The following is a 26,407-nucleotide window of genomic DNA, read 5'->3' as shown; positions in this document are numbered from 1 at the left end:
GAGTGCACAATATTCACTAGATTAACTTCCTAGTACATTTATATTTGTAAAGCATGTTTAAATCTTTGGAGGAACTACCAGAGAAATTCAAAGTACTGTTGTTAGAAGACATTACTGTAGATGTCCCCCAAGAATTTGTGAGAAAAACAAAAACCTTAAAAGTATTTTGTAGTGTTCCTTTGGTGTTTCAATAATCTTTGAAGTACAGAATAACATTTTTTTTTTTTAGAGCTGTGATTCATAGCCATACTGTTTTATTTGGATTTTTTTATAAATCATGTTTTCTTCTAGTGATGTGACTGTTAACTCCTCTCTTATGTCAGAACAAATTGAAAACTCCATAAACAAAGGGAACTCTCTTAGGACTTGTAATTCACAGAGCACATGTTGGCATGATATATAACAGGAATAAATAAATAAATAAATAATATATATATATGCACATATATAAACAATTTCACGCTTGTCTTCTGCTGTAAAGCCTGTTGACTAGAGTTTCATGGCTTCATTTAAAGTCACTTACACTAAGCTTACACTAAACAGGGCAATGTGATTATTCTAGATAACTCTAAATGAACAATCTGATAGTTCTACATTACACAAATAGTTTATCTAAAAATCATCAGCTTGATCCTGCATTAGTCAGGCATATTTCCTAGACAATTAACCAACATTTTCAGTAGGTTAACAAGTGCAGGGACCCAGTCATTCTAGCACCTCTGAATACAAAACTAGGAGGATAAAAATTCTGAAACTAACTTGTGTACTGCTGTAATAAACTGTATCATCCACTCCAGACAAGAATACAGCTCCTGAAACAAATGTGTTATTCGGTATTTTCTCTGCTGGTGAACCATAACATACATTAGTAGTTAGCACTACAATTAAATGAGTTAATAAGGTCTGAGTTGAACAGATGCAGTGGATTATATTATAAATAAACCATTTAAAGGAATTAGTAAAATCTGTGGTAAATCTAATGGCTTTTCCATTGCTTGTTCTCTTAATTTGTAAAAGGGAAAAATACAGATGAGAAAGCAAAAAAAAATATTTTCATCACTAATAGAAAACATCCTAGCTATATCTTTACAGAATTACCTCACTGTTTTCTTATCCTTTTTAAGAGCACTGTTTGTGGTATTTTTCCTAATATATTTAAAGATTATATTGTTTATTGCTTTGAACAGGTCCCCATACTGATCCTGGTAATATGAAACAGCATTTTGCACTGCAATACCAGACTATTTTGCATTTATAGACTAGTCAAGCAGAAAACCTGGGACCTGAAAAGAAATGATAAATCAAAACTTTGATACTTTGATCTGATGAGCTGTAAAACCAGGGAAGAGTGCAAAGTTTTTATTGACTTATTGCTAAGTCAGTTGAGGTCACAAGATTAACACCTGAGAGCAGATAGTTAACTGAATAAGAATACAATAAAAGCCCAAATATTTGGATTTGCAGGAAGGATCATATAGCTCTGCAAATCTAATCTTATTTAAGTAGGCACCTACTAAACCAGCTATTTATTCACAAGTTGGAAGTTCGTGAGAAGGAAAAAGTCTCTAAATTCACTTCATCCCCATGTGCTGTTCTGAATTCACAATACACTAATCTGGAAAAAATGTTTAAAAACCTCAATGGCTGGCTACATTCATCCGTGTCTGTCTGTCTGTCTGTGAAAGTTCACTGATATTATGGAGATATATAAGAACAGAATGTGCCTAGAATGCAATATTGTTCATTGTCTAGTGTAAGTTTTAAGGGTGTACAAATGCAAGCTTAAAAGGGATTAACTTAACTCTTCCAAGACCTGCAAAGCATGTTGGACAGAACTTGTACACCAGGGGATCCCAAGATGACTGCTGAAAATTTTAACCATGGAAACTGAAGTTTGTACATTGAAATGGTTTGGGTAATGTTATGAGTCATCATAAAACTGTCACTGTGTTTTACTTTTTAATTCTACATTTTTTAATGGATGTTTAAAGTATAAATATGGATGGAAGACACCACTAATATAGATCTTCCCCAGTGTCAGTCTAGAATGTATTCATCATATTATTTTCATTTGGGGGGTAGTACCACAAATAAGTGCACTTTTCTGGCAGTTCCATGTTTCAAAAAAGTCATGTATATTTGCATGTTCCAGTTTGATCTGTACATGTAGGATCTCTTTTAATGAGTCTTTTTTCTAATCAGACCATGTGGCAAAATGATAGTCTTGTTCATACAACTTTACATTAGAAGTAATGCATATGTTTGCTTCATGCAGGGAACAAAGAGTCTATGGATGTTGGAATAAACTGCAAGGGCTGTTTACTTGAGGTTTAATTCCTGCTAGTCACAGCTGTCAATGTTGCATGTAAGTGGTATATTCCCCATTGTCTCCGAACTCTTTGTACTGTCTGTAAAATTAATACTGCTCAAATATTATATAAGCCATGCAGCTGCTAATCAACGATCTACAATTAAAGCAGTTTTAAAATGTGCTGGGTGTTATAGTCCCTCTAATTCTTCATTTGCTTTTTTTTTTTTTTTTGCATATTTGCAATTTCCTATTTTCCCTAGGAAATTTAGTACTACACTATAAGAAAATATGAGGTTTTTTTCCTCATTAAAAGTTTCCATTCACTTTAATAGTAAATCTGGGCCTGGAACTGTCTGGGCATTATCTGTTGAAGAATGATTGAAGAAATTGCCCAAACTCAAAAAACTGCTGCTTCAAAGTAGACAGGTGATCTTTCCTCTTTATTCAGCCCTTGTGAGGCCACACCTTGAGTACTGTGTTCAGTTTTGGGCTCCCCTATATAAGAAAGTCTTGGATGCACTGATAAGAGTCCAATGCAAGGCCACAAAGATGATGAAGGGACTGGGGCATTTCTCTATGAGGAGAGGCTGAGAGAGTTCGGGCAGTTTAATCTAGAAAAGAGAAGGTTCAAAAGAGATCTCATCACTGTCTATAAATACCTGAAAGGAAGGTGCAAAGAACATAGAACCAGGGTATTTTTCAGTGGTGGCCAGTGCCAGGACAAGAGGCCCTGGGCACCAACTGGCCCCACGGAGGCTCCGCCTGAGCACTTCTGTGCTGTGCAGGTGACGGAGCCCTGGCACAGGCTGCCCAGAGGTTGTGGGGTCTGCTCCTTGGAGACCTTCAGAAGTGACCAGAAGGGTGCTGGACACCCTGCTCTGAGTTTTCCTGCTTGGGCAAAGGTGGGACCAGGTGGCTTCCATGACCCCTGCCAGCCTCAGCCACTCTGGTATTCCATGACTAGAAGAATTTTTGCTATTTCCTAACTCAACCCCTGAACATCAGCATGATATGCTACCAGTCCAATTCTAAAGACCCGGTGGGGAAAAGGAAAGATGGTGGGACCTGTATGTGAAGATAAGACTTGGGCAGAACAGTGACTTCAGTATTTTTTCTCATTGTTTCTCAGAATATCAATTTAAAGACAAAAGGGAGATAATAGCAATATCAGCCAACATGTACCAGCAGCCTTCACCCTTCAGGTTGTGAGACATCTTCCTGGAATGGATGGATGTTTTAACAAAATGCTATAATAGAAATATCAAAAACCCAGTTAAGCTCTAACTCCATACTAAGCCAAAATGAGAAATGACAACATCTTGATTTAACTTACTCTTTTGTCTGTTCTGAAATTCTGACAATAAGTTTGAATTGTAGGATAACATAAGTTTTGGAACAATATAATTATTTCCACTGTCCTATCTTATATTCCAGAAGAAAGGTGCTTTTTCTTTAATATATATATATGTACTGGATGTGATGGGAAAGATCATTGCACATTTTATATCCCATTTATGCTTTGAAATGTCTATATACCAGTGTTTGCAGAGTACAGAAAGCCTAAAAAACATGACTTTTTACATTTGAGTAGTAATTCATTCACAGAACTCAGGAAAGAAAAAAAAAAAAAAAGAAAGAAAAAAAAAAGAATTAGAAGGAGGAGGAGGAGAAGAAAATATATATATATTTTTTTAATGTAGCAAATTACATATTTTTATATTTTCTCCTAAAACTAACAGAAGAAACAGGAGGAAATAATGAGCAACTGTTCCTTTAACCACTGTGCAAAAATGTCAAATGCTTTTCATTTAGCATACGACATTTTCTGCTTTTTCCACTGTTAAACAAATTACCTAAGAAAAAAAGATTTCCTATGAGTAACATCTCAGTAAAGTAAGATGTCTTCAAGAAGTTCTGCTGACTTTTATAAATGGTGAAAAAAGAAAGAAAGAAAAAAAGATTAAGCAAATTACCAGAGCTGAACAAAATTCTAAGCCAGAAAAGCCAGACCCCAGCAGACCTGCAAGAGATTTGAACTCAGAAAGTCAAGACGTCAACAAAGCCTCATGAAAACTCTCATGTGGAGCAGTCAGTGCACCACTGGAAACAGGGCTTGCATCAGTTGTGTGAGAGACATATTAAGTCAGTAGAGTTTGCACTGGGGTTGGAACATTGGAAATGTCACCATATTCCTTTTTTCACTTAGTCCCCATGTTCAAATCACTGATCTCCCAATTATAAGTACATTACTGTTTGCGTAAGAATTAATTCTTCTAGCAAGTGTTCTTATTTGAGTAGAGTAGCAGTTTGTACCATGAAGGGCTATTGAAAAGCACGCTTTGTGTTCTTTTAATTTGCTCCTATAAACACAAAAATTGGAATCAGCTGTCAGTTTAATTGAAATTAAAAGGATGAATATCACTTTAATGTTACAATTGAATGCAGATTATTTTTTAAAGAAAAAAAGCAGCAAGTTGTGCCTTGAAGAGTTTGTAGAAGATTTATTGCAAATGTACAAACCAAAAGCATTTAATGCAACCACTGTTAATATGCAATATATATTGTTTTATTTTTCATACAGCTAATTCTGGCAGATACTAATCATCCCACCCCAGACAAGCACATGTATTTAATTATCACTTTGTCTCTAAAGCTGATATAAATGCCAGTAATATAACACAATCTAAAACAATTTAAATATACTCCACTATTATTGGATCTAGACATTTTTCTTCATCTTGTGTTTAAAATTAGTTCTACTATTCTTACCAATTATTCTGATATTTTCTTGCTTGTCTCGAATTTTCCCTCAAAGAAAACCTCAGCTTAATAATGTTTTGTGACAACACGTAGACTTTTAAAATGAAAACACAGTAGAAAGCAAAGCTCATTGGGGTCAATTAAAAGAAAATTAGACAAAACAAATGCAGTTTGTTTCAACAGCCTTTGGCTAGAGTGATACCTCCTCTGCATGTAGCTACATCATTGAGAAAACACGTGCAAGTAAAATCTGGTAATAATAGCAGAGTACTCACCAGTCCTAGTTGTGTACTAGTTATGAGGTAATCTCCTCAAAACTGTTAATCCTCAAGTTCTCAATGAAGCCCATGCCTGCAGGAGTGTCTTCCTTACTTGGCATTGTAAAGGCTCTCTGGCCTTCTAGGCTCCAGAGTTTTCACGCGTATCAACTGCAGTGACCTCATGTAATCATACTCTTACTGTATTTAACTTGTCTTTCTCAAGTAACATCTAGCAGCATATTATTTTGTACTTTGCAGGTCCCATTTCTCTAAGTTTTGGTAGGACAGCATGCAGATGGCATTGAAGAGCTCTGGCAAAGTAAAACAGTGGATTAACTGCCTGCCTCAGGAACAGAGACCCCCTTGCCCTGTGGCACCTGTCCCCCACCATGGAGGAAGAAGTTTCCCTCCTTAGAGTTCTTCAAAAGCCAAATGGACACAGTCTTGGCAACTGATTGTAGGTGGCCCTGCCTGAGCAAGGGGTTGGACCAGATGGCCTCCAGAGGTCTCTGACAACCTCAACCATTCTGTGACTCTGTGACACCAGTGGGATGTTCCTGAGCCACCAGTCTGCACTGCTCTCTGAGTAGTGACTGTCCTCATGTGTATCTTCCCCCAGGCCAGTGCTCTGAGACCCTCACATGCCCACATCTCATGGAAACCCAGAGGTCATTTATACAAGCCACCTTTCCAGCAGAACTGGCATTTCCTTTATCAATTTAAAATATCACTAAAAAGGGGAAAGAAATGGCTGTGGCTGTGCTTTCTAATGGGGAGATGGGTTAAAGGTTCTGTTGTGGCTTAGTTCAGTATCTTGAGATGGCTAAGCTAGCCAGAACATCTACAGATATTCTATTTGCTTGGCATGAAATATGAGCCAAAATATGCAGGAAATATATCTTCCCCTTTTCCAAATACTTCCTTCTGTGCTGAAAAGAGTGATAAGCAATGAATGTCCTTTGATTTTACTTCTTAATGTTATTCATAAGACAGTTGTTTTTTTCCAAGAAAGGTCATATTTTGTGAACTATATGGCTGTAAGGATTTCCAAATTTGACAAGTATCCTCTCACCCAAATCATATCTGAGGTTTTCTCTGAAGCAGACAAAGCATGTGGAACATTGGTTTTATCCTGACTTCTAAGAAACCATGATTTTGATCCTGAATCTTAACATCTCAGTATGCCCTGCTATCAATGGCTACAAGGCCTTCTCACCCACTTAGCACCAGGTTATATGCCTCTTCTCTTATAGACTGGCCTCCTGGCCTCTCTTTGGCCCACCACACCATGGTAGCTAATTTCCATATTCTGGAAAACCTCTTTATTTTTCTGTGATTTGGCTAACAATCTCCTTGCCCAGCTGCTCTGAGACAGCTCTCCCTGAGATCTGGCTTTTGATTATTTCTGGCTCTAGCATGAAACAGAAGGAATGACATTCTCTCCCCAGCTTTATATAAGATTTTTAAAGGGAAAACATTAAAGAAATATTTTAACCAAAGATTTTTTCACAGTCTGAAGTCAGATATTTTATTTTTTCCTGTTGACTTTCATATGTGCTTAACATTAAAAAGGAGATAGGAAAGAAAGAAATTTTAAACTTTGCTCTGTCTCTTTTCTGTTTTCTTAAGTACATACATACATGCCTGTTCAAACAAGAGGGAAGTGAACCTTATCAGTGTGAAAGAAAACTTCACCTTTCCTGTTATCTACTGGTGCATCGTTGCATATCTTTGTTACTGTCAGCTACTTAGAGAAGCCAAATCCCTATGCTCTAGCCTAAGTTGAGAGGGCAAGTTTATCCAGTATAATATGAGCCCCCTCTGGACTGACCCCAAGGTACTAATAAGAACAAACTGCAGGTTTTGGCAAAAGTCAAGAGGGCAGAATGTGAGGAAAAAGCATCAACTTTAGCTTTCTGTAGACAGTGTCAGACTTCCAAGAACAAACCTAGCACTTTAAAGAGAAAGGCAATCTTTCCCTTTGACCTCTGTGCTGGAGTTTTGACTTGTGAAATGGGATTGAGATTTAAGCAAATGAGGATGTAAAATTACATAAAAGGTGTTTTCCTTCATCCATCATGTACCACCAATGTAATCTGTCCTTTTAAAATAAACAAATAAATGAATAAGGTGCAATAGTCTCATTAACTAAAATTAAGGTAGCTGGATGGTAGATGAACTAAAGATCTCTCTGTATGTTATAAATAAATACTTGATGAGAGGGAATGAAGATGACAGAGACAGATCCTTGAGTGGTCTACAGTGGAAGGGCAAGAGGTAATAAGAGGTAATAGAAACAAGCTGAAAAAAAGGAAAATCCATTTAAACTTCAGAAAAATATATTTTTTCTTTTTAATATAAAGGTGGTTGAAAACCTTTAACAACATGGAGAAGTTTGTGAATTCTTGACACTTGGAGATACTCAAAACCTTAACAGAGACAGTCTGAGCACTCTGGTCCAGCTGACCCAGCTTTGAGCTGGGGGTCATAACCAAATGATCTCCAGAGGCCCCTTCCAACTATACTGTGATTCTGCTTCCAAATCTATCTCCCTTGTTTCATAAACTAAATGAAATTAAAATTCATTTAATTTTCACTTCAGGATGAAGGTTAAATTTCAGTGGGTAGATAATTGAAAATTCCATGGGATTAAATTGAAGATTCAAAATTTAAAAGATTTTTAGTACTCTCATAATACCAAAAATGCATAGCCAGCTGAAAGTAACAAGTAATAAACAAGGTAGAACTACAAAGGAAAAGCTCTAGACATCACTTCTAACCAGGGTATTATTCTTTAAAAAAAAACAAATATGTATATACGTATGTGTCTTGCAAATGGCAAGTCCTGGATTCTCTGGAAACTGTATAAGCGACATTTTCAGGAACACATGATGGTAGCTTGTGGTAAAGCCACACAACTGAATGAAAGCAATTAAAGAAAGCTACCTACACTATGCTTAATTTATGTCTGACTTTTCACAAACACAATGGCTTTAGTTGTGGGTTTTCTTCCCACAGTGTAGAGCAGGCAAAAAAAATAATAATAAAAAATAAAATAAAATCTACTGCAGTACTTTAAGACATGATAAAAACACTTTCCTTTGTCTTCTGGTAAAAATAATTAATAATAATAATAATAATAATAATAATAATAATAATAATAATAATAATAATAATAAAGTCTTGCCATGGGTCTACATGTTATGGGTTAAATGACAAGCAAAATATGAGTAGAAGTATTATAGTTTCCATTAGCAAAAGTTGATCTACAAAAAATTATCTTACCTTCCAAACTCAGTACTCTCATTTGTTTTAACTACAGACAATGACAGAAGGTAGAAAAAGAGCTTGCTTTTTATTAGGCTTTGAGAGTATAGGACAAAGCTGTACTAGTACATCCAGAGAAGAAGCAAGCTTAATATATAAGGTAAATCTTGCCATGTCAGTTCTCTTCTGGTTAGAACAGTAAGTTGAAGAAAAGGTTAAGTTAGAACTAAGAATTAAATTTCTCCTTTAATCTAAGCTGAACCTATATATATACACATACACATATATATTACATACATTATATATTATAATATTATATATATTTGTAATAATAATATTTATATATTATAAATATTATATACATTACATACATAATACATTAGATATTGTAGTTTAAATATTAAATACATTATATGTTGTATTTCCTTAACAAAAAGAGCTTGTCTTCCATACAACTTTCAGTTCACTTCAACCTTTTAGTCAGGTTTTCTTTTGCTTTTTTTTTTAAACACAATCAAATCTATGTGTTGTTCTGATTTTTTTTTTTTTTTTCAACTAAAAGGACATCATAAAAAACTCATGTAGGAGTCTCTACTAAAAAGGTTTTGCCAGCATACATAGCAGAAAGGGAAAATATATATATATTTCCATCCAGGAGAGGATACAAATCTGAAATATTTCAACATTGTAATATTGCCCATTGAAAATTTCCTACTGATTTTGCAGGGGAAAGGGGAAAAGGAAAAAAAAAAAATTAAAAGGAAGAGGAAGAGAAGAAAAAGAAAAAATACACAATGACAAAAAATAACCTCATGAACTATTGACTCCTTTCAGGTCTGCATTCATTCTTTATGATTTCTTAAAGCTGTGTATTATCAGCTATTTATTTCCATTGTTTTGTAGAAGTATTTGCAAGCACGTTTAGCTTGTTTAAAGGAAATATCACTGAGAAACAAGGCTCGAGAGCCAACACATACAGTCTTGGGTAATTTAGGTGACTGCAGAGCTATCCCTGTAAACTTGGATTGCAACGAAAATGCAGTGGATGCCTTGTTTGTTAGCTTGATTTTTCTGCTGTGCTGTGAATCTCGGAAGTCAGTAGGTTAAAGATCATGAAGCCACATTTCATGAAAGATAATATTTCACTTTTATTGATGCCTGAAGCGCCGCACCGCCTCGGCGGCTGCCCCGTGCTGCCCAGTGGCCGCGGGGCGGCGCTGAGGCTCCGGAGCAGGCTCCGGTCCCTCCAAAAACCGTCTTGCTTGCTCCCGGAGTTGTCCCTGGGAAAGAAAAATCCTGAGGCGAAACAAAGGAGCTGTGCGGTATCTACGTGCAGTTCTTAGCCTTGGCTGGAGGCAGGCTGCAAGTGCCAGAGAGCACTAGGCGCTTCCCGTAGCTGTTCTGTACCGGTGGTGCTGCGGGAGGAAATTAAAATAAACATACACACACACCACTGTTCAGCTTTTGTTCTGAGATAAACCTAAACAGTCAAGCTCCTTTTTATTAAAAATGCTCTTACTGTCATTCACGGGGAGAAGAGGGGATTATAACACGAATGTGTGTGTTGGTTTCTTGGATGGTTTCTCAGATAAGGTTCCTTATCTGAGCTTTCTTGAATATTTTTGTCTGTGTATGGTTTTTGTTTTGTTTTTCTTGATAAAAATGCTATTCAGGCAATAAAACAAAATCTATTAGAACTTCTTTTGGAACTATTCTAGGTTTAGTGTATCTGATATTTCACAGATGGGCATCAGAGTGGTTTTGGAAACTAGGCACTGTTTTGTTACTAAAACCTACCATAGTAAAATCTCTCATCACTATTCAAGCTGCATACTGTTTTTCTTCAGTCAGGTAGATCCTGATTAACCAGGTAATGCTTTGCTTAACCTGAGGGAAGCAGAAACTGCTCTTTATTGCGTGCAAATAAATGAATCTGAATTAGCAAAAATATCTAAGAGAGAAAGAGAGAGAGAGAGAAAGAGGAAGGAAGGGAGGGAGGGAGGGAGGGAGGGGGAGAGGGAGGGAGGTGGAGAGGAAGATAGGGAAGGAGGGTGAAAGGGAGGGAGGGAGGAAGGAAGAGGTCTGTATATGACGAGTCTTTTCTCATCTGAGTCTGGGATCTATGCAGACTGGAAGGATTTACCAAAATCTTTATTAACAGATAGATTTTCATTAAATATCAAAAAATCCTTCCACGTCCAGCGTCCAGAGGATTTTTATTACCCATGAATCTTCATTTGATTACTTTCAAAGAAAGTAGTGGTCAATTTTGATGAATTCCCTTATTTTCAAACAGTGTTTATTTTGGTTCTTGTCCCTTTGAGAAAATCTTTTGAAGATTTGTGTGATGTGGGTTCTTTGTGAAATCTAATCTGTTAATCTTCTTCTGATGCAAAACTGTTAGGCTGTTAGCAAGAAGTCGTACATGAACATAATAGTTGTTAAGTAATAATGTTCTATTATACCCTGCTGCACAGTGACAAAGTGTTTAGGGATGGGATGAAGATGATAAAGTAATTGACTTCTCTTTGCTAAACCCAAAAGACTAATAGCACCCTTTCTCCATGGTGCTGCTAGTCCTGGTTTATTCTTGTGAAAAAATAAGAGCAACATCAACACAGTGGGATTGGAGGGCAGCTGAGCCAGAAAAGTGTATGGTGAAAGGATATTCAGAAAAGCAGGGCAGTTAACTGGAAATGAACAGGACAAGGCTAAATCTAGTAACATGGTATTTTGAGAGCAATTCAGAACTGTCATTGAAGTCCAAAGTCTACATGGTGCAGAGACAAGCCACAGACTGGAAACTTTAGGCAAGCTTGATAATATTCCAGGAAAAGAGAGCTTGGTAAGCTTTATCCCTCTGCATGAACCTATGAGTGCGTGAATCAGTGTGGAGAGAGTTTATCACTGTATCTTCCACCTATCCTTAAACAAAATCACATAGCAGGTAGGTAAGGTGAAGGGGTTTGTTGAAAAGGTGTCTCACTGGTGTATAAAGGTAACCAAGCCAATGTCATGTATGCTAACATACATGGTGTCCTACAACCTGATGATGTTGCTTAGGCATGGGCCAGAAATCAGGCGTGGCATTATTTTGCTCCGTTGCCCAATGTACAATGTTGGCAACGTCTAATTTTACTGTTCTAATTACCTTAATGATTAGCATGGCACAGCTCCTGCTCTGGGTTTCATGGAGCTTTCCACTGGAAATTAAGGCAAGACAGTGGAAGTTTCTCCTTTGCTGCAATGGCCATAAAAACAATGGAACAATTGATGGACAGATTATAATATCTTCAAAAAAGATAATATGTCTCTAATTATAAATTTTGTAGAACGGATAGATACAGCAGTCTTTTTCAAAGGGCTTGAGGCTAAGGAAGATGCCCCAGGCAACCAAAAAAACCTTTTACTCCATCTTAAGCAGAGATGGCTATGTGTAAGGAACTGGTATGAAATCTGCTTGCTCAAGCTGGAATGTAACAGTAAAATATAAAACTTTCCAAAAACCTCTTTCAGCACTGGAATACTCTTTTGTTAATACAAAGCAAACAGTTGGCATATTACTCTTGAAATATAAGAGTAAATTAAACAAAATTATGGTAAAAAAAAAAAAATAAGATTAGAGGAAATAAGGAACAATCAAATGAAGGGATGTGCATAAAATCCCAAGAGGTAATGAAAGACTGCTCAAAGCAGTCTTCTTTTCTATCTCTCTGAAGGCAATAGAGAAGACTGTTGTAGCAAGACCTGTTATTAAAAATTACTCCTTTTCCTTGTTTCTTGGTGGCAATACTTGACGCCTGTTACAGAAGGAGCTCAAAATTCAATTGTTTGCTGCTGCACAGCAGCACATCATGACTCTCTCTAGACTCATACACTCCCTTGAAGTTTCTGGATCATCTGTGAGTTTCTGCTGGGATGGAGCAAGAGCCTCTGTTCCTTTTTCAGCTTTTTTGAAGATTTATCAGCCCCTCTCAGAGTGACAGTTCCCTTTTTCTTATGAGGTATAATTCTGCAGTTGCTAAGGGACATGGTGGAATGTACAAGAACGTATTGTGACAGTCCTAGTTTTCATGCTAACAAGGATACAAATGTTTCTGCTCAGAGCTTTGGAATTTAGTTGCCCTCCTCCTCCATGGTGTCTTTCCTTTCAAAGGTCTCATCCAGAAAGCCCTGGACAAACTAGACAGAAATGAAGTGCTGCTATTCTCTTGGCAGCATTTATTATAGGCATGGAGGGCAAACAACAGTCAGCTCAGTCCTGTGAGTGCTGCTTTGGCTTCCAATTTACACAATAAAGCAAAACATCCTCTTTGGCTTCTATTCAGTTTTATGATACACAGAAATACACATAAAGTTTAATGCAAATTTTAGCATCCCCTTTGTAGAACTCTGTTCAAGTAAATACATGTACTTCCTCAAAGCTTCATATATTTCTAGTTACTTCCATGGCTTGATTTAAATATTTACTCCTTAAAAATTCAGCTTTATTTAATATTAAATTTATTAATGCATCTTTGAACTAATATATCTTTTCTATTGTTTTAGTTACATTCTTGTTATCTTCCACTATTATAAATATTTTTGTTGTGTAATGCCCGAATATTTCCACTTGTTTTGTGCAGACAGCTTGAATTAAAGAACAACATGGGGTCTGGCAATTTTATGAATAGACAGCAAGTCTGGGGAAATGTATGAAGGTGGCAAATGATCAGTGACTGGGGAGATCATGCAGAGACTGAAATTTTGAAATTTTGAAATTCTTAAAACCTGGCAGCTGTTTGAATATATGGCATTGATCCTAAGGAAGGATCTCAGCATTGCAGCAGACTTCGGGTATCCAGAGCCGGGTAATTTTGGTGTTTCCTGCACAGAAGTGTTGTCAAACAAAACTGAGCAGAACTGGATGCCCTCTGCAGCATTTCCAGGGTGGCTGATCTCCATCTTTGCAGTGCGCCCGGGTGTCAGTCTGCTCAAACATACCTTAGATGTGAAGATTCCTTTACAAAAAGTACTTTTTCGAACATTTTTATGACCATTCAGTTCTTCATAGATATATAAAAATGCACTCCAGTTTGTTCAGTTGCAAGACAACAATAGAGTTTTGGCTATTCCTGCTGTAGGTATTTCTGTCACTGATCCTTTCATTTGTTTCAGCACTGAGGCCAGTTTTGCATCTGCCATTTCTCTTTTCAACAGCAAAAGAAAGCATCAGGTAGATATGGACATTCTCTGACAGGTCTCTGGAGAGGGTTGAAAACGTATGTCTCCCTCGAAGGCACAAGGCTCAAGATCTCTGAAGGTCTCTCAAAAGAATTAACAGGAGACAAGAGAAGGGCTGCACTACTTGTTGAGATGTTAATATTTCTATATGTCAAAAAGAGAAACTCCAGTCTTTCAGCTATTTTTTAATCAAAACAGTGACATATAGTCAAAGTGATCCTAAGAATATATCAACTTAGCATTTGGAAGAGTACTAGAGAAATGAGACTTGAGATACAGTCACCTGAATCTTTAGGCCCTGACTTTTGCAAAATCTTTCCAATGGGAGAGATTTTGTGATGGGAAAACCTCTTTCCCTCACATGTTTCTCTCTAACATCATACCTGTCTCCAATTGCTTTCTACTGCAGACCATTAAACAAAATGCCAGCTTTGTGCAAAATGGTTTCCTTGCAGAACATTGTGGCCTCAGTGCTTACCCAAGTGACTTATTCTTGGGAAAAAGATTAACACTACAATACCCCACAGCTGCGAAAAGTTACCTTAATTCCTACTTGTTCAGCCAGCAAAACCTACAATATCAGCTCATCTGTTCCTCTGTCTGGATGCTTGCTGACTACAGAAGTACTGATCTGGATTTGCTCTGCTGTGGCATGTGCCTCAAGTACAGCATGTTCAGCCAAGGTCCCCTTAAAAACCTAGGCTTATACATTAAATGGTTTTGAATTGACTCTTACCTAGGAGACTGAACAGTAACAGCAGAGATCATGCACAGAGGCATTTGAGAACACAAATTTTTGTGAACTTAAGCATCTGTTTCTATTCCAGGTCTCCATTACTGTCAGCAAAAAATATAACTAGCTACCACTTGACACAGAGTATAAGACAATGAAAGGGAGCTACTAAATAAGGTCCACATTTAATTCTCTCTTTCTCTCTCTCTCCCTCTTTTTTTTTTTTTTTTTTTTAAGTACTGCTGCTACATTTCTGATCAGTATCAGAAATTATCTTAAATCAGGAGGGAATGAAACTCATCTGTTTCTGCAGAACTCTTGCCAAACACATCATTTCAGACAGCAAATTACCTGGAAATATTCACACACAACTTCTGATACAATTTCAAGGAAGAAAAAAGAAACACCAAATAAATGTTAAGCTGTCAACAAACCCAGCACAGTTCATTTCCTTTACTGCCTCCCCATAAACTCCTGGGGGTTTTCAGACTGAAAAAGATGTTGCCCTGTTTGATATTCTAATCTGCTCAGGACCTTGTAATTACATCTCTAACCCAAATGTTAGCAGCTCCCTCAGCTTCGCACTGCCTGACACGCTACACATCTCAGTGTATGGAGACTGTTCAGATTAAAACTGAAGCTCAGCTCAGCTGAAATATGACTAGCTAACACATTTTGTCGTGGTTCTCTCTATAGCATCCCAGCATTAGCTCAGCTTATCCTTTTTCTCCTGTTGCAGCTCATTTCTGTGATCTTAAGCAAGAGACCATGCACCACAGGACCAATATTGAAAGCTTTCCCAGCCATACCAACACAAGACAGGGTATTATAAACCACTTTTCATGGGGAGGGCAGTAATTTTTCTAAATTGACTACATTCATTATTTCCAACAAGGATTCAAAGAATTAGAAATATTATAAATAGTTTTCAGGAAAATTGTAAAATAATTGCATGAAGAATTTTGCATAAGGAACCGAGACATCAGCACAATCAGTGTTATCATTCTGCTTTATCCTGCACTGTTGTGGGCAAAATGGGAATTTTGCTAGAGTGCCAACAAATACAACCTCCACTTATCGAGTTTGGTATTGAGAAAAATAATATGCACACACACATGCACACAAATTTATAAAACCTCCTCCTTGGTCTTCAGTCTCTATTTTCCTTATTTCTGCTGTGGGTTACACTTGGTCTGTCAAAACTTCTCCAGTGAGGTAGTGAGCTGAGACCCTCAGGGGTGGCACCAGACATCCATAGCTGCAGTCCTTCAGGGGTATCCCTGCCCTGGTAAGGGCTGTAGTCCCTTGTGGGTTGTCTCTCCCCTGGTGCAGCATGCTCACAGGCCTCTCAGGGTGACCATATCTTCCTTCAGCATGGAGAATCTCTTGCTATAAAAGTACCTCTCCAGACCCCTGCAGCCACCATTGTCTTTCTAAAATATTTCTGAGTAACAGCACTGGGGGCTTCTATGTTTGGCTAAAGTTTTGGTCAGTGATGGGTTTTCCCACAGTTGACATTAGTTGCAGAGCCAGCTGCAAGCAGCAGTGACCATCACAGCACGGTTCTTGTCCACCTTGCACATATCACCACTGCTTACCCTTGTGGCTTAAACCTTGCAACTTATGCCCACTTATGCTTATATGCCCAATATAAAATTGGAAAAAAAATATAGGGTATGCTGAAAACTAAAATGAACATGTAGGACAAGCTACTGTGAAGATAGCACTGGCTTTCTAACACTTAAATATTTATGTCATACTCTAATTCTTCACACTCCCAAAGGTTTCCCATCAAAAGAATCCTTTGAACTTGTAAATGGTATATAAAGTGTTTTTTTAGGGTGGGTTTTTTACTCCAAAAAGTAGTTTTGCAAATTGACAGGTTGTACCCCAGTTCTTCTCTCTTAATATCATTTACTGAAATAAAAAACTCATGAAATAACTAATCATCTCTCTCTCTCTCCCTCCAAATAAAGACTAAAAACTAAAGGCTTGGAACTTTTTCTAAGAAGCTAAATAACAATTATGAAGCTCACAGTCTTCTAGGTAGCAATTTGCATAACTGGCATTGAACTGGTGCTGAATATGCAAAGCATTGGGTCCAAGCCAGTGGCTTCCTGTTCTGTTGAGAAGTTTCTATTTGCACACATGCTTTCTATCTCTCCTATGATCCAGAGATACCAGGACTGGCTAAAACAATGCTCTTGGAAAAAAATGAGGATATTTTGAGGACTTACAAAGCTTATATGAGTCTTATGCTGTCCCCCACTGATGAAAAACTGCAGCAGTAATTGTACTTTTTCATGAAAATCTTTTGTCTTCATTAAGAATTTATTTCTTTAGAAGTCAACAAGTTTACCTATATAGACTGAACGGGGAGCAGCAAAGATCTCATCTACAACTTCAGTTTTTAAAAATGAAATAAATTTTTGTGTTCCCATTTACAAAAAAATGGTGACTAGATTCATCTTTGTATCAGAACTTCAGCTGCTTGCCTGATTGTACCACATGCTATCCCATATGGCACACAGTTTTATACAACTAGTCATAGTCAAATACAGCTGGTCATAGTCTGTGAGATAATGGATGGCCTCCTTTCCTTTTAAGACCTCAGTGTCCTGTGCAAATAACATTATTTTTTTTTTAGTTCCATATATACACAATATCATGTGTTTCTTTACTACTGTTACTATGAAACAATTATTAAACATGCAAATACAACATACATTTTAGAAGTTCTTTGCTCTGAAGGGCTGAATCTGCATGGAATCTAACCATGGAGAGACTTCCCTAGCAAATAGCATTTGTGAGACTGCACTTCTGATTACATCTGATGTTAACTTCCAAAATGTTCAGGGTAGGACACTTGCCAGTTTAAGATTACACTGTTCTTCAGTCTAGTCAGAACATTTTTGGAATGTGTTTGTTTTTGTCTTTAGCTGCATCTGAATGAGTGCCAATGTGAATTTTCTTAAAAAAAAAAAAAAAAAAAGTGGGGGTGGGAGTAGGGAATGACATTTTAGTCACCAGCCAAGTCTGTATTTTTACAGATTTTTGCCTTCTCATATTCAATGGTGATTCACTGAAGTCTCAGTGTGCCTTCTGGGAACTCACAAATCAGACGAATACAGTGGCATCTGATAGCTTCACCTCAGAAAGATATACAGATTCAGCTGCAATATTTGATGAGACACCTGCAGGTGTCTCAGATTAATGCAATATAGCAGTATGTTACAAACTATGTCACATCCCATTGTTTCTGGGATGCTGTGGTTTACAGACTGCTATACTCAGATTTTCTATCTCCATCTATTTTCATTTAGATTAATATATGTCTGTCATCAACCCTAGCAAGGCTATGATCTCTGGCAGTCTGTGGAGCAGACAGCTGTGAACTCCAAAGTATTTGGCTGCCACAGGCAACTTAAAGAAGGCTAGTGAGTCAGTCCTCAAAAGTACCACCACAACTGTACAGACACCGTTATACAAGAATTAAAAGCTAGATACTGGCTGTGCGTTGCCCTTCTCTCTGTCCATATGCACATCTAATCTTTCAGAATATTACATGCAGCGCTCTCATATTGCATGTAGGCAACTAATCTCCCTTGCAAATTGCTTAGATCACACTTAGATGGGTTTTCATTTCATACTATTTTCAGTACAATGGATGACAAAATAATTGTTAAAAGGCTAGGCCAGGCTAAGCAAAGTTCTAAAATTCTATATATAAAGTGTTAATGTGATTTTATATATATTTAGGTAGATTTGCTATTAAGTCTCACCTGGACATGTATTTTATTTTCCTACAAAAACAATAGTATACTTCTGAGAGTTTTTAAATTGTGATTCACTGACCCAGATGCACTTTGCATAGCTGATACCATGTGGAAAATGTGTGTGTGTCATGTTTGAAGCAGGTCCTGTGTGAGATCTTTCATCAAAAAAAAGTCTGTGCAACTCTTTTCCTCACTGAATGCTCTGTGGAACCAAATTTTACAAAACAATGGATAGCAAGAATTAGCATAAAAGGACTTCTGTATTACAGTGAGAGAACTAGAATAGCATATAACTAACAAAGAAGAGGATATGTGTGCTTGGTGTTGTGCATAACTTATCAGTGACAAAGAAATTCATTACAATTAACACCACAACAGTCAAATTCAGAATCTCACTCATTTCAGCCTATCTAATCAACCCACCCTTGCTCAGTTCCCAGGAAGGCAGAAAATACACACAATACAGTGTATACAGAAGACCTTGTTGCTGTCAATCAATGTCAAAACTGCTACAGTATTGTGAAGCATGATCTGCTCTCAATACCTTTAAACTATTTCTAGAGGGATGGGGAGGTACAAAAGTTTCTACAGAAAATAAAAGCGACTTCCATTTGACAAATGTAGCATTCAAAATGGGCTACAGCCTGTGCACAGTTTAGGTGTTGGAAAAGTTAGGAAGGCAAAAGCAGGATGAGGAAAGGCCACTTGATGTGGAAAGGAAGAATAGCTTGCTGTTTTTGAGACAAAGTCAGATGGAGGAAAACACATGTCAGGAATTGCATTGTATATACTGCTATATTCCACAGTGGGGAAAAAAAAACAATCTGCTTAGCAATCAAAATCAGTCTTAATTTCAAGTCCTACTCTAAATTTTAAGAAACATATGTTGAGTTTTAAGACTGATCTTGAATAAAGCCTTGGTGATGCTATAGCCCAGGCTGAAATAAATCATACATCTTCACTGTTAACAAAGGGTCCTTAAATAGCCTTCATTTGCCAACAATCCTCAGTCTGAATCTATACTTATACCTGTTTGACATTTTAATAGGGAAATGGTAATTTGGTTTTATGACAAGGTTACTTGTGACAGAATGCTTGGTTGTACAGCTGAGTTCTCCAGCTCCTCTGTGTATTCAGGACAGTAATGCTAGGGTTCTGTTTAAAAACACAGTGATATTCTTGAGAGCCATTATGGTTAAAGATCTTGCTTTTCTAAGAAAAAAAAAAAAAAAATAGATGCTTCTCAGATCACGTCTGCCCTTTCTTTTTATATCACACTTTTTATATCTTTTATATCTTTTTATATCACACTTTTTATATCTTTTATATCTTTTATATCTTTTTATATCACACTTTTTATATCTTTTTATATCACACAATTGAAGCTCACCAGATAAATTATAAGAATTAATATATTTCTTCAAAATACATACACTAATTTCTGTCTCTGAAATAATTTCTGGATTTTCTTCAGAGTGGCTGGCTGTATAACTAGGAAATATGCTCCAAAACGTCTGCAAGTCTGCCACATATTGCAAAGCATCTATAGGTTGGAGATCATGGGATTTCCTTGAAGCATGGTAAAGGAAATGCCTTACCTGACAGAATAAGCAAGCTATAAAGCATTTCTGGTAGAAGCACAGTTCATTCCTTCTGCTAAAGACAGGCCAGAGTGTAACAAAGAAAACAAGGCTAAAAGGAGAGCACCAAACTGGAAGACAGAAATCCTGTGACTGTACTTCATGTCCCTGAGATTTTTTTGTGTATATACAGCAATTCAATAAAAGATTGAAATAATTATGGAGCAAAGATCAGAAGCCCCCCTGCTGTTACAGAACTTAGCTTCTGTAAATGGTAACCAATACCTCCAAGTCCACTCAGAAAGAGAAAGAACACATGGCCTGTCACCAAAATTTCTGATAAAAAGAGGACTTCAGAGGAAAAAAAAAATCTTATCTTTCCCACCTCCCCACCCCCTCCACCCCCCACACCCCTACAGTCTAAAGTCTGATAGGAAAGAACTAAGACATATTTGCAAGCCAAGACATATTCTCCAACTGACACTGTCTGGGCAATCACTTTTTTCTCTTGAACTGAATTTCCATTTTGAGAAGTGACTGGGGAGAAACAAATCAGCCTCATTTTCAGTGTTTATTCATTTGTGGTTTATAAACTTTTAGTTAGTTTCATTGGTATTTTTCAATTAGATCAACAAGATTACATGGGTGTCACTGAAGACATAACTTGAAAACAAGGAGTCTGGGCAGCAGTTTCTCCAGAGGAGTAACCACAGAGATACTACCAGCCAGTTTAGGTAAGGTTCCAACTTCCCTAGAGTTCAGAACTTCACTGGACATATTAGACATAAACAGTGCTAGCTTGCCTAAAAATAAAATAATAATAACAATAAAAAAATCTGTTGAAGCCTTGAAAAGTTACACAATGGGCTAAAGGCATCCTGTAGGTCAGGTTGCCCTAATACTTCCTAAATTCAATATTGTTTCTTCACTCCTGGACAGAGGCCTCTCTTGAAGGAAACAATGCCAGGCTCGGTGTAGAGCTTCAGTGAAGAACTAAACAGAAAGCTGATAGTGGTTTGTGGGTTACATTGTGAGAAGGGTACATTTTGTTCTTGTTGGTGTCAGTCCAAAATAACATCAGTCTAAACTTTACTGGAATTCATGCTGGCTTACACCACCAGAAGTGGAAGTGAACTAGTAGTGTCAAGAGACAAGTACATTTTGTTGGTGAAGGGAAAGAGATGTGCATTTTGAATTCAAAAGGCTCTTATACCATCTGCTGAGTGGTAGCATCAGTAATCAGTAGCATCACCCATGTTTTTAAAAAATCATGGCACTTTTGCAGGTAGTATCCAGTTAGTTTTATTCTATATGCTATTTCATAAACATAAGAAAATTGAAACATAAATTTTGGTCTTAGTCTGCTTGCAAAAGTCTTCTCAATTTAGAACCTTTCAATTAAGATTTTTTTTAATCAAAAAAGAAACAAAGTTAACATGATGTTTCATGTATTTTTGTTTTGTTTTTAGCTGACTCAATTTAAAATCTAACATATTTATTTCTGTTCTGCACTATAAACTCATATTGCTAAGAGAAGACACATCTCATATGTTCTATAGATATTAATATCATGTGCATCTTTATATATATATAGTACATATATATATAGTATAGTATATATAGTATATAGTGTCAGAGAACAATATCCTAACACTGACATTTGTAATATGGAATAATATGGAAGGTTTGCATTGATATAATGTGGAGCACAACATTTTTTTTTTTTTTTAACCCAGCAATAAGGAAAGAAAAATGTAGTAATAATTTATCACTATATCACTAGCAAGAACAGCTGAGATGCATTAAAGACCAGCCAGCCACAAAATAATTGCTTTAAATGTTGACCTGTATTTTTACTAGAAGGCTAGGAGAATGCAGAGCATACTGAGGATACAGAAGTCCTAAAAGGAGGGTGAGGCTATGAAATTCTCTCTTCTGAGAAAACTGAATAAAAGAATGAATGTTTTGGAAAAGGAATTATTTGGACATCATCTCAATGAAACATTTTTTTGTTAACATAGGAATATAACATGGGAAGTTTTGTCCTGCTAATTTGAATCTTTCCTAGTTTTGAACAAATTTCCAATAGTTAATGTTTAGAGACATAAAAACAATGTGAAGACAGAAGCTCCACGGCTCCAAATCCTTCCAGTATTTAAAGAAACAACTGGATTCAAAAGGTAGTGACAGTTCTGAAAAGGAAAAAATGTAATCTGTGGTTATTTAGCCTGAAGAAGATGTTAGAGGAAAATCTAGCTGCAGTCTTCAGCTGCCTGAATAGGGTTTAGAGAGGAGACTGAGTTCAGGATGACAGACAGAAATCACGACAACGAAATTCTTATTGGACAAAAGGAGAAAACTTCCCTGTGAAGGTGGTCAAACACTGAAACAGGGACTAAAAAGGTTGTGAAATCCTCCACCTCAGACATACCTGATTAAATTTGAGGTTAGCCCTCTTTCAAGTAGGGACTGGGATCAGATGGTCTATCAAGGACCTTGCCAACTTCAAGAGAAGTATGATCTTATGACATCCCAAATACTATGAGTGCTTTTATAGAATCTACTGTGCAAAACCAAGATAAAAATAGATGTCTAGGTCAAAGAAGAAACTACACATGAGAGAACTTGTTACTTAGAGATGAGTTTCCTGTGTCTATACTCTCAAGGAAAATCCAAACATGAGGATGACTAGGAAAAAAAAAAAATCAATGTATTTCTAATATATAGTGCCTGTATCCTTTTCAAACATGTTGTAAATATCAACAAAAACAAATCTGTTTGGAAAAATCTCCATATTTTCCACTCATATTTTCCACTCATATTTTCCAGTGTGAGGAAATCTGCATCCACATACCTTCTCCAATTATTCTGTCTGCATTTCGAAGGAATACACTCCTTGAATTAAAAAGGACCAAAAATATTTTAGTCAGAAGCTTGTGACAACATTTTATTGTATTTTGTAGCATTCTTTCCATGACATGCCTAATACAGTATTTGTAACCACTACTAGAAGGATGGTACGAAGGTATTCACTGCACTTACAGCCAAATTTGATAACCAGTAAGCAAAAAGGCAGCTACAATTCTTACTGTCCTTTTCTATTATTGTTATTATTATTATTTTTATTATTTTTATTTTAAAGTGAGCATTTAAAGTCCAAAATAGCAGCCCAGGATCAGAACAATCTTACTGTCCTTAACATTATTATGTTCTAGGTAAATATGAGCATATTTTAAATGAAAGGTGAAAACCTCATGGTTAAGTGGAAGTCCACAAGCAGTTTCATGGAATGTTTGTAAGTGTCTAAATTCTGCACATTTTTAGCAATATGTGTTGTAAGTATGAATATATTTGTGCTTATAGGTGCTTTATTTCCCTAGTTTATTCATAAAGCATACAACCCATAAAACTAAAAATAAGATTTGTGGGATTTTTCTAAACTATATCTCAAAGAGAGATTTGTAGGGTTCTGTGGTCTCTTTTACCTTTTTCTTTGTTGAAGAACACTGGGACTTCACGTGTGCAGTAACGCAAGTACAATTTAAGCCAGGTCAGACAGAAGTTTTATGGACTTGATCACAGTGAGAGAGCATTCAGAGAGCACCTTCCCCTCTGCTCCCCCTTTTCGGGCAAGCAGTTGTAGAGGACCCACTTACCTACTGTTTAAAACCAACAAAAGAGGTGAGGAGAATCATTCTAACATTAACTGAGCCAGATGTCAATCCTTGGGAGGGATGGGCTCTAGACAATCATTTCTTTTTATGTTAATAAGGCCAAATACCCATGCCTGGGAGAGATGGACTCCTTCAGTAGTTTGCTAACTGCCACAGCTGACACTACGGAGCAATGGCTCTCGGTGGATCCTATACAAGCAGCGCATCCAGTACATTCAGTATTATCCTATCTCAGAAGTGAGTTGAAGTGAGTGGGGGATAGAAACAACAGATTCCTAGATTTTATTTGAAAGGAATTAACCTTTTGTTAGGATAAACATGTTAGACGGACCTACCACAACTTAAATATAAGTATTTTTAACACCACACCTTGGTTTGTGTAGGTAGCGATGCAAGGTTTAGTCCTAGAACTAGAATAAATTCTCTAACTGACAGCATAAATGACAGTAATTTTAGTGTGGGCTTTTCCAAGCAGATATTCAAAGATCTCCTCAAATACAAGCCCAATAATGCAGGACTACCAAATTAGACATCCTGAGCCATTTTAACTTCCTACAAAGACATCCCCCTGCCCTCCTGTCCCCAACCCAGATGCAGATTAAATTTTCTAAACCTACAAGTAACTGGAAATTCTGGAATATTGACTGGTGCTTGATATACTTTTGAATGACTGCTCTTACAGTGTTTTTCTTTTGATTCTCTGTACTCAGGTGTTCAACTGTTGTATCTGACTGGATCAGGACTAACAGAAATAAATCATTGTGCATCATATTTGAGAAACTACACATACAATCTTAGATACCAAGAACTTCTGTAAACTTTCTTTCCTGATACTCAAAACATCTATCATCATTATGCCTCATCTTAAAAAAGTTACCCTTCTTTTTCTTAGACAAAATACACAGGGGATGAGATAGGAGTACAGAATAGCAGAAAAAACTTTTCTTTTACTAGTCTGGTAAGTATACTTCAAAGCTGACACTCCACTGTCCACTGAGGGCCAGTACAAGGTAGTTTAGCCATCTGAATGTGCTTTACAAATGAGAAAAAAAAAATCCAGTTTGGAACTACTGAGAAATATGAAAAGATACTTAAAACATAGTAAAAAGTAAACATTTACCGGGTTATTTTAAAGTATATTACTAGAACCAATTGGATATAACTTTAAACCTGTATAAAGTATTATACATAAAAATGCATAGATGTACAGTAAATATGTTCATTTATATGTAGACAGCATAATATGTACACATAGGGTCTGTTGCGTATCCATAACTCTAAGCAGTAATTCCTGTGGTATATTGTTTTAAAGCAGTTTTATTATACAACTGTTTCAATGTAGCAGGTGCTGAGAACAATGCACATTAACACTAAGTAGGTAAGTCATACCCATTGAATCTTGAAATGTACAAATATAGGGGGAAAAGGCCATAAATGCAATAGTACCTACACCTCCAAGACTTCCTTTTTTTTTTTTTTATTTAAATATGCACAAGTCCGCCTAATGGTGATACATAGGTTTCTTTCCTGCTTCCATTCAGTGTCAACATGTTGACCAAGCACTCAGTACAAAATCTTTGACACACTTCAGCACCACTTCCACTGATTCAACTCAGTGCGCTCCTGACCTTGAAGTCTTCAGGTCAAAAATAAGACGAAAAAATAAAATAAAAAATATATAAATAAAACAAACAAGCTTGTGGGCTTCTTTTCACAAGTTATTTGCCACCAATACTGTTAAAGCAGCTGAATCGTAGTGCATCCATGGGCAGGAGCGTATAGCAGCTTTTGTGCACTTCGCAAAAATATATTAAAAAAAAAAAAATCAAGTCTTTACTGGCTTGTTTTATCTGTAGCTAAAAAGATGCTGTGCTGCTTCTGAGCCCTCTCCATCAAATTCTTTTTCTTCTTTTTTTTCTCCTTTGTTTTTGTTGCCCTTCTTCCTAAAAAAAAAAAATAAATAAATAAATAGAAAAAAAATATCAATGAGTCAATTAAGTAAAGAATACAAGGCAATATTAGAATGTAGTCAAAGAACTCAGTGGCACAGAAATTACTGATGGAGACTGCAGATGTAATGCTTGGTTAATAAGCTTTGATCATCAGTGAAAACAGAACTTTTCAATACAGTACAAGAGGAAGCAGGATCCCCAACTGTCAGCACTTGTCCACATGCACAGTTTTGCTGGTATGAGTAATAATGTTTATGTGGGTCTCAGTTTAATGGGATAATTCATGCAAGCAATGTTATGCAAGTGCCTAGGGCCCAGAGCCAAACAAGTACGTAGACTCTAACTCACTAAAAGCTGGATACGTGCCTTAGACCCTTGCGTAAATTTGCTTGAGTGAGTAATCCTATTTAAGTCAAGTCCAATATATCCCTGATTTACATGAGAAATTAGGCATTGCAGCCCAAGTATTTGGCTGGACATAGTCTTACTTGCTTTGGCAGAAGGAATGCCACCTCTGTAAAGAACTGCTATTATTGATGATTAGCACACACTGCCTAATTCTCACAGCACATTATTGTGCTGAAACACAAAATTCATTACACGCTTTCTGTTACTGAAAGTTCACTGAAAAATAACCAAAATGATGAAATCAGGATCAATACAGGAAGAATTCTCAGAGATTCTCAGAGTTCCTGAAATTAGAAAGATTTTTTTGCTGTGAGGATTTTTTTTTTTTTTTACTACAATGGCAGCACATTATTTATTGGGAGAAATATTTGCTAGTATGACTTTGACTTACTTCCACATTGTTTTTTAACTAAAAGAATAAAGGCCCAAACCAGTATGAAACATTTTTTCTCTATTTGATAAA

At 36.7% G+C, this 26,407-nt stretch overlaps 1 protein-coding gene across 4 annotated transcripts in view; it reads right to left on the bottom strand.

The window, feature by feature from the left end:
- Positions 1–21,196: 21,196 nt before the first annotated feature.
- RSPO2 (R-spondin 2) overlaps positions 21,197–26,407 on the bottom strand; it is a 115,295-nt gene continuing 110,084 nt past the window's right edge. For all 4 annotated transcript variants that reach the window (XM_027452602.3, XM_027452600.3, XM_027452604.3 and 1 more), the window contains one exon: positions 21,197–25,527. In XM_027452602.3, the coding sequence (XP_027308403.1) occupies positions 25,418–25,527 (110 nt within the window). In that variant the 3' untranslated portion in view covers positions 21,197–25,417. The remainder of the gene's footprint in view (positions 25,528–26,407) is intronic.

Source organism: Anas platyrhynchos, chromosome 2 (genome assembly GCF_047663525.1).
Source record: "Anas platyrhynchos isolate ZD024472 breed Pekin duck chromosome 2, IASCAAS_PekinDuck_T2T, whole genome shotgun sequence".
NCBI classification, from domain to species: Eukaryota; Metazoa; Chordata; class Aves; order Anseriformes; family Anatidae; genus Anas; species Anas platyrhynchos.
The sequence above is the reverse complement of the archived record's forward strand: the minus strand, read 5'-3'. Positions and strand labels throughout refer to the sequence as shown.